Below are 10163 nucleotides of genomic sequence, written 5' to 3' on the forward strand. Positions count from 1 at the left end.
ACATATGGCCGTTATTATGTTGAGTTGGTTTTATTCTATTCCTGCTATGGGTAGGGTTTTTATCATTAAAGGGTGATGAATTTTGTCACATACTTTTTCTGCATCGGTTGAGATAATCATGTGTTTTTTCCCCCTTCATTCTGTCAGTGTGGTGTGTTGCATGGATTGATTTTCGTATGATAACCCATTGTTGCATTCCATATGAATAATCATATTAATAATGCCAGTGAATTCAATTTGCTAGTCTTATGTTGAAAATTTTTGCATCAGTATTTATTAGGAATATTGGTATGTAGTTTTCTTATAGTGTCTGGCTTTGGTATCAGTGCAATGCTGACCTTATAGAATGAGTAAGTGTTACTTCTTCTCCAATTTTTTGGAAGATTTTGAGAAGAATTGGTGTTAATTCTTTCCTAAATCTAAAGTAAAATTCACCAGTAAAGCCATCTGACCCTAGGCTTTTATTTTTTGGGAGATTTTTGAATACAGTTGACCCTTGAACATCAGGGGTTTGAACTGCACAGGTCTACTTAGATGTGGAGTTTTTTTCAATAAATACATACTACAGTACTATACAATCCTTAGTTAGTTAAATCCAAAAATGTGGGACCTTGGATATGGAGGGATGACTGTAAAGCTATACACGAATTTTTGACTGTACAGGGAGTTGGTGCCCCTAACACTCACGTTGTTTGAGGATGAACTGTACTTTGTTGGGAGACTTTTGATCTCCTTACCATTAGAGGTCTATTCAGATTTTCTATTTCATCTTGAAAATAGAAATTTTCTATTGGTTCAATCTTGATAGGTTGTGTGTTTCTAGAAATTTGTCCATTTCATGACAGTTAATCAAATTGTTAGTGAACAATTCTTGATAGTACTTTTATAATCCTTTCTTTCTGTAAAATCAGTACTAATTGCTGCCTCTTTCGTTTGATTTTATATGAGTTTTGTCTTTTTCTCATACTCAATCTAGCTAAAGGTTTATCAATTTTGATGTTTTGCAGAACCAACTCTTAATTTCATTGATTTTCTCTATTGTTTTGTTATTCTCTATATTATTTATCTATGATCTAATCTCTATTATTTCCTACCTTATGCTAGCTTTGGGTTTAGTTACTCTTCTTTTTCTAGTTTCTTAAGGTGTAAAGTTAGGTTTTTGACTTGCAATTTTTCTTCCTTTTAAATGTAAGCCTTTACAGTTATTGATTCCCCATATCACATCATTGTTTTCTTTGCATTCCAGAAGACACTGTATGAGCCATGTTTTCATTTTCACTTGTCTCAAGATGTTTTTTAATTTCCCTTACAATATATTCTTTGACTCATTGGTTAAGTGTAGGTACTTTCATTTCCATATATGTGTGGACATATCACTTTTCCTTCTGTTGTTGATTTTTAGTTTCATCCCACTGTGAAAATACCTTGCATGTTTTCAGCCTTTTAAATTTGTTAAGACTTGTTTTATGTCCTAACATATGGTCTATCCTAGATAATGTTCCATGCTTACTTGTGAAAAATATGTCTTCTGAGTTTTGGGGGAGTAGAAATTTTTATATATGTTTGTTAGGTCCAATTGGTCTATAATGTTGTTCATCTTTCATGTACTTACTGATAGTTTGTCTGGTTTATTTTATCCATTATTGAAAGTGGGAAGTCAAATTCTCCTACTATTACTGTAGAACTATTTCTTCTTACTCTTCCCCCACCTCCTCCTCCTCCCTTTCTTCTTCTTCTTCTTCTTCTCCTTCTCCTTCTCCTCCTCCTCCTCCTCCCCCTCCTCCTCCTCCTCCTCCTCCTCCTCCTCCTCCTCCTCCTCCTCCTCCTCCTCCTCCTCCTTCTCCTTCTTCTTCTTCTTCTTCTTCTTCTTCTTCTTCTTCTTCTTCTTCTTCTTCTTCTTCTTCTTCTTCTTCTTCTTCTTCTTCTTCTTCTTCTTTTCTTCTTCTTCCTCTTCTTCTTCTTCTTTTTCTTCTTCTTCTGCTTCTTTTTCCCCTAAAATGCATATATTGACCCACTTGATGTTGTCTCAGAGGTCCCTTAGACTCTGTTGACTTTTCTTCATTCTTTTCACTCAGACTTGATAATTTCAAAAAACTTGTCTTCAAGTTCACTTATTCTTTCTTCTGCCTGCTTCAGTCTCCAGTGGAAAATTCTAGTGAGTTTTTTAATTCAGTCATTTCATTTTTCAGCACCAGAATTTCTATTTTTTCTTCTTTATAATTTATTTCCTTTATTGATCTTCTAATTTTGTTCATTTATCATTTTCCTGATTTCTTTTAGTTCTTTGCCTGTTCTTCTTTTCACTCTTTGGGAATATATAAGACAGTTGCTTAAATGTCTTTTTCTTGTTACACAGATGCCTGTGTTTCTACAGGGATGGTTTTGGAGGTTTACTTTGTTCTTTTGAGTGAAATTCATTTTCTTGTTTATTTGTATGCTTTGTGGTCTTTTGTTGAAAACTGGCCATTTGAAATAACAGATACCTTTCCCAGTCCTTGCAGATTGACTCCATGCATAGGAAGACTATCGTTATTTAATCACTAATTATGTCCTATGCTTGGGATAAGCCCAGCTTGAAGGCTTGAGGTCTTCTCAGACCTTTACTGGGTTTGTTTCCTGGGCCTGTGTGTGTGTGTGTGTGTGTGTTTGTGTGTGTGTTTGTGTTGATTCTCTGTATACATGGCTGCTTTTAAATGCCTTAACTTCCTTAAGATTCTCAGCCCTGCTGCCTTTCAGAGCCTTAGCTATTCTACTGGAGTAATCAGTAATCTCTTGTAGTATCAATAATCTCTTGTCCCAGTTGTCTATGCATCTGTAATCTCCCGACAGCTTTCATGAACCATGTACAGTACTTCCCATGGCTTTTCCTAGCCTGAAATCTGAGCTGTCCCACTTTTGACTGTCTGAGCTCTGAGTTAGGTAACACAGAAGATAATCCCTTTGGCAACAACTGAGACAGGTTGTGTTGCTGCATATTAGCTCTGCTCTTTTCTCTCTGGTTCAAGGAAAGGAGCTGGGGCTGGGCCACTACTTTCTCCAATCCATGCCATGCCTTTCTAGGAGGGGGTGGGGCCAGAGAAAGTAAAAAATTTCACAATATTGCCTACATCTTTTTCTTGACTGAGCTGGCATTTGGTTGCTGTGGGTCTTTGACTGATTTCCAGAACTCCTACAAAGTTATTTTTGCCGGTCTCTACTTGTTTATTTAATATTTTTGTGACAGAATAAGATCCTAGAGCTTCCTAGTCTACCATCTTGCTGACATCACTCCCTACTGATGCAGCATTAACAAGATAAAAACTACATGAAAATCACCTTGACTTACCTGTATATTTAAAAGATAAAGCTGAATTTGCTCTGCCCTTTATTTATATCCAGAAGCACAATAATGAAATTATATGTAATTATAAATGGAAAAGATCTTGAAAATCTAGTATATCCCTATCACCCTACAGAAGTGGCAGTTGAGCCCCTCTATTGTTAAATGACAAATAGTGGCTAAAGGATTTTTTTCATATAACTGGAGTTTTTAAAAGTTTGGAAACCAGTCATATTTGACTTTCCATTTCATTATAAAACTAAAAGTTCACTATTCTACACTCAGTATTATTGATAGAATTAAACATCAAGCCACTATTTTCTACTTTTATAGATACAGAATTTCATCATGTGTACAAACTTTTAAGCATTTACTCTGTGCTTGTGTGTGTATAACTGATGGGAATCATGTTTCCCTTTTAGAAAGGCCAAAGGAATACAATAGACTCAATACTTGTTAAAGTTCACTGTAAGAAGTCGAAAAAGGATAGATTCTATTGAAATTTCAAATTGCTTAGATAATTTATTGATGCCCTCCATAGACCACAAAAAATTACAGACAACACACAATTCACAAAAGTTTAGGCCCACCTGTCTAATGAATGTATACATACTCTCAAAAAACTGATACTTGTATTCAAAAAAGGTAAGTGTAGCTTTCATTTTAAAAAAGGGTATGTAGGCATTGAATTCTATTCTTATGCTTGTAAAAATATGCATATTTCTATACCTAAGAATAACTGTAGCCACCTCTTTATATGAGTTGAGAGTGGAGAAGACTATATCACCTCCTATAAGCTAAACAGACAGCATCAGGAATTATTATATTTGGGAAAACTTGATCAAATGTACAAACAAATCCATGTAAAAATAATTATGCTTTCTCAAATTTCCATTAATGTCTAAACTATATTGGAGTGATAAATTCATGAGAAGCAGTGGTCAAAGAGTGATACTGATATGGAGAATTCATGTCATTCTTTACAGAAAAATTAAAAGTTGTCTAGAAGGATTTTATACAAACTAATGCAATACTATAAAAATTATATCTAGTAAATAAAAAGTCATGAAGGTTTGTTACTATGAAAATCAAACCTGACTTCACAAAAATTTCATCTGAATTAAAAGTTAAATCATATAAATATATAGACAGAGAGACAGGTAATACTCTCAGCTCTTATAATAGTAACTTTCTTATAATAAATTCAAATTAGTAAGAGATTTTCTTTCTAGAATACTGAAGTCTATGCTTTTTTTCTATTTCAGTTTTGGAGACTTTTTATTGTATCTTAGTGGCGTAAATTGTGTTGCATTTACTTGGTTCCTTGTATCTAAATGTATGGGATTAAGAAATTAGGTTTGGTCCAAAAAGAATACATTTCATAAGAAAAAAATCTAGAATACATAAAATATTTTAATTAAATCACCTTCTTCGCTCCCATTATTATGCCAGCATTTTCCTGGCTTTATCAAGAACCCCTGAAACTGGGAAATTCTATCTTAAGACCTGAAAGAGAAATGAATTGGGCTGCGTTTTAGCACTGTAGAGTGATCACCATGAAATTAGCCTTACAATAGCTTGACGTGTCTATACCAATTTAAATAGGCATTTACACACACAACTAGGAAAATATAAACTCAGTTCATATTTTTTTGATATAGAAAATTTCATAATACAGACTACAAAATTAAATGCTTACAAACGTATCCTAATAATTAAATGTTTAACTTTATTTAATGATATAATTATATTTCCAAATATACTATTTTTAATTTTTAATGGGAAAAAGCACTTTATACATAACAAAAAATGTATAGTATACTAGTTAAATCCACTAGACTTGGAGTCAGACAGCTCTGAGTTCAAATCCCAGATCTGTTATTTACAAGTTATGTGACCTTGACCCAGTTACTTTACATCTCTAATCATCTGTTTCCTCATGAGAAAAATGGGAATAATTTTAGTATCAACCTCATAGGGTATAAAATAATAAATGTTAATGCACTTAGTGCCTTGCCTGGCACATATTATTATTTTGTTTGTATTATTTTTGTAATTAGTATTATTGTTATTACTAACATTATCCCCTTATTGGCATTTTCCTTGTAAAGATCTTGAGAAAATAACTAGTGCTAAAGTATAGTTTTTGAAAGTTATGACTTTCATACAAATATAATAGTAACGTGTCAAAGAATTTTGTGTGATTCATTAATAAATGAGGTAACCCATAAGATGTTAAAATTGCTTCAAAGAATCTTTGAAGAAAAGACATAAAAACAATTAGGAATGCTGCAAAAAATTGTTAATAGATGCAAAAGCAGTTAATAACCTATAGGGAATAAAATGTAATATTTGGGGGGGGTCATCATTCGGGGTTAGAAATTAATTCTATCTCTATCAGGCAAAATTTATTTTATTGTTATGTATAGGAATCACAAGAAAACTCAGTTTTCTACAGCTTAACTTCTACACCTATAGAGTTGTAAAATAGCCTTGTCAGTTAGAAAGTCAATCAAAGATGCACACTCTGTGGAATCAGATAATCCTCATTTCCATGTCTTAGACAATATTCCTGACACTATTTTCTGGTAAGACATTGATGGCCTACTCAGTACCTTAGAAGTCTCATCCAATTAATTAAGATAATCATTTAATTTAAAGGTTTCTAAAATACATAAACTTGTGTTAGCTGGGTCAGGGATTATTATTTCTATAATGTTGACGAGAAAATTGAGGCAAAGAAGTCAAGCAAATTGTCTGTAATTACTCTAAGTGGAGGAATAAGTCCATGACTAATTCTCTTTACTTCAGTCTCCTTTTTATTTCCACTAGAATATATTTACTTATATCCAAAGTAAGGAGAAATAGAAAAGCAAAAGAGAAACAAAAGGGGAGAAATTGGGTGCTGTTTTAATTTGAAGGTGAGGTAGTGGCTAACTTTTTCTTTAATAACTGATCCTCTGTGTCTTTACAGATAACAACCAAGGTGCCATTTTTTTTTTCTTCAGAAGATTCTACATTCCCCAAACTTCTCTTGTTAATAAAGCAGTGTCCAGATAATATTAACATTAGCCAGGTTTTTGAGCATTCATTATCATGCACATGCAGAAAAATCTTGGGTTTTGGATGCAAATCTATAAGGGAATCCTTCTGCAAGTCCTGGTTCACCATTCATATATGTGTGTACTGTGTTAGCTGAGTGCAGCATCAATTAACAATAGCAATTGTGTTAAAGATTCAGATTAGCTAAAGCATACAGCTGTGGATTTTCTGGTTCTGCTTTTTAATATAACATCGGAATTTAAGGTGACACCCAACAATATATGGTGGATATTGAGGATATCTTAATTATTGCTGATTTCAGATATTATTAAAAATATTACTGGATGTGAGACCAAGTTCAAATGGAAGCTGGGATCAGATAATTTAGATTATGATTAAAGAGAGAAAAACAGAAATAAGATGAGTAATACAAATGTAAGGAAATTAGTAGATGGTAATAAATGAAATTTTGTAAAATAAATATTTTTCATTGGGCTTTACAAATAGGCCAATATAAAATCAGAGATAATTTCCACATATAATTATATAAGTTTTTTTCTTATTGTTCACCCCTTTTAGATCTTAGTATTCTATATTGGTTTCAAATTTTAGGAAAAAATTCCTGGAGAAGATTTTAATTAATATTGCTTACTGAATTCTCTTTCATTTTGCTTACAGAATAGGTTTGGGGATAAGGAGTTAACTTCAAATTAAAATGGAAAAAAATCCCAGGGTCCTGTGAATATAAATAAGAACTCTCATAGAGGAAAAAGAATACAAATGTGGTCATCGTAACTACAAAGAGTATTAAAACCAGGGTACTATAGTTTATAAAACAAAAAGGCAATTATATTCAGAATTACTTAACATGTGAGCTCTCATATAAACAAGATCAGGCATCTCAGATATAACGTGGATAAACAAAGAATAAGAAAAACCCATTCCAGCTAGCATACTAAATGACAGAGGGGGCATTTTCCACATAATGTTAAGATGCCAATATGTGAAATTTCCTCATAGAGAATCTGAGTACTGATCAAAGAAATGTGTGGTATTTTTAAAAGGAAATTCATTTTCACTATGCTTTGAGTGACATCTGGTGGCTGAAGAGAATTCTGTCATTTAGTTATCCTTAACGTTTATTAGTCAGATTACACTTGGTATGTATAAGGTATTTTAAATTTCTTATATTAGATAAGAGTACATTTTATTAATGTCTATTATTTTTAATTTTAACACTATTGAACTTTCTTCTCAATTGTCTTCCTAAACCTCTTAAGGTATGATCCAAAAAATGATTCATGGTCAACTGTGGCACCTCTGAGTGTTCCTCGAGATGCTGTTGCTGTATGTCCCCTTGGAGACAAACTCTATGTGGTTGGAGGATATGATGGACATACTTATTTGAACACTGTTGAGTCATATGATGCACAGAAAGATGAATGGAAAGAGGTACTCTCATTTAAAGTATTCAAATTGATATATTTCAGGTTTTAATTTAAAAATTAATATATGTGTTTGGAATTAATCCCATTCTCTTCCTCTTTAGGGCTGAATCAAATTCTTTTAATGAAATTTATAGCATGTGCTTTATTTACCTATAGAGAATTATTAACTGAGCTGTTTGATCATTAGCAGGATCCATCAGTACTTATATAAAGTGATGACAAGACATTCTCTTAACTTGATGGACTCATTCCTTTCATAGAAAAGTGAATCAGATTCAATAATCCAAGAGCTTTACTCTCTGACCAACTTTCTGTGTATGTATTATGACTTGAGGAGCAAAGAATAATGTCCTCACCCACAAATGTCTGCCCCTTCTTATTGGCTGGTGCCCAGGAGGAAAATCCTTCAGTCCCCTCCTTATAGAGGTTCTACAAATTACATCACTCCTAACTACTGATCAGTCATTCAAGGGACTTGGTGCACAGTAAGAGATTGGAATTTAACTCCCTCAAGAGTGCTGGTCAGCTAACAGAAGAAATTTTAAGGAAAGTACAAGAAGGGGCACTGAAAGGACATCTTGGGGGTGCTAAAGGAAACTTGATGCTTCTGACAGCTTTGGCAGTGATAGCTCTATACTTATTCCAAAATATCTAATGGTGTTTTGTTGATTAAATGACGGATTAATAAAATATGAAGTATGATTAACTCTTCACCATTTCCACAAACAAGCAAACCTTGTATTTGGTATCAAACGTCACCTTCCCTTATACTAACTTCATGGTGCTCTGTTTTCTACTTAGTAAGCTGGTTACTGTTCTAAATAAGTTATGTGTTAATATACTGACACCTGATAATGGGTTTCTAGCTCTTTCCTCCAACAATATGATTCATGAAGACCCTCAGAAATATTCAAGTTCTGCCATGTAGGTAGCTCTTTACAATGGTTAGGACCAGCTAGAAATGGAGGAAAACATTTAGCAAACAAGGATGTAGATCAAATACAATAATCAAAATGTTTGTAATTTACTTTTCAGAAAATTATAGACCAGTAGCTAAGAGACCTAGATTCTATTCCAGGCATTTCACTGTTTCATTGTGTGACCTTGAAAATGGTGAAAGAGAACTAATAGATAATGAGATTATAACTACTATATGCCTAATTATTTTCATTCATTATCTTCCTTAACCCTAACAAAAACCTTGAAGAATGAGTATTATTAGCTGTAATTTTTAAAGTGAGAAAATTATCAGAGAGGTGAAATTTACCCAAGATCACCTGTTCTTCAAACTCAGGCCTACTTCATTTTAAAGACTATGCTCATTCCACATTGGACTATTATCTGGGCTGCATTTTCCCATATCTTTATACAAGATGAAGGTTGGGCCAGAATAGCTAAGGTCTTTTTCAACTCCAATATATTATGCTAAAGGCAGAGTTCATTCAAACAGCATTTCTTTCCTTGTTTTTGTTTTCTGTGTTAGGAAGTTCCTGTTAACATTGGAAGAGCTGGTGCATGTGTTGTGGTGGTGAAGCTACCATAAAGCTATCTTTATCAAAAGGAAGGAAACTGGATAATTTCAAGAAGTGGAGTAGGAAGAGGAGAGGAAGAAGAAATATGTTCTTTCCTTCAATTAGTAATCAAACATGAAAATTATTGTGTCATTTTAATATGTAGTTATAAATGCTCTCATTTGTGAAGCCAAAGCAAGCTTTCAAACATTAATTACATATAGGTGTTTAGTGTATATGTTGTTGCAGCTAATAATATAAATGAAAATCCAATAGTCTAGGTTTAGCCTCGTTACTTTAAAATGTTAAAATGTTTAAGGGAAATTGATAGTGACCAAAGTATAAAAGGTTATAAAAGCATTGGTAATTTTGAGTCTAATAAGTTAAAAACATTTTCTATTTCAAAAAAAAAAAAATAGGTACCCTATCATTTGGAACGTAACTAATATAAAAGAGAACATCTAAAGCTTAAATTATAAGGTTTGATTTTCAGTAAGACATCATTCTTTTATCTGAACAATATCCCAAATAGCTAAGTAATACTTCGCATTTACCAAGAAGAAAGCTTTTACTGTGGTGAGATTTAAAAAAAAAAAAAAGCTCATTGACATAATTTGTTATGCTGATCACAGTAGGTTAAAATTTTCACAGACTTACTCTTTTACAGTACCATTTTCCAAAGCACACATATAGATTTGGTATTCCTTAACATGTTGTCTTGTTAGATAACATTTATTTTACCAGTAAAATATTATTGTAATTCCATATACACAATCTATACAATAAAATGGTGAATATTTATCATATTGATACAAATTGTAACCTCAGCTTTCGAGTGTCAGG

The 10163-nt window shown here is 32.8% G+C and overlaps 1 protein-coding gene across 1 annotated transcript in view; it reads left to right on the forward strand.

The window, feature by feature from the left end:
- KLHL4 (kelch like family member 4) overlaps positions 1–9666 on the forward strand; it is a 108287-nt gene extending 98621 nt beyond the window's left edge. Inside the window, exons 10-11 of the mRNA XM_059910149.1 lie at positions 7642–7813; positions 9293–9666. Coding sequence (XP_059766132.1) covers positions 7642–7813; positions 9293–9352 — 232 coding nt within the window. The 3' untranslated portion in view covers positions 9353–9666. The remainder of the gene's footprint in view (positions 1–7641; positions 7814–9292) is intronic.
- The last annotated feature ends 497 nt before the right edge of the window (positions 9667–10163 follow it).

The sequence above is a fragment of the Balaenoptera ricei genome, chromosome X (assembly GCF_028023285.1).
Source record: "Balaenoptera ricei isolate mBalRic1 chromosome X, mBalRic1.hap2, whole genome shotgun sequence".
Lineage (NCBI taxonomy): Eukaryota > Metazoa > Chordata > Mammalia > Artiodactyla > Balaenopteridae > Balaenoptera > Balaenoptera ricei.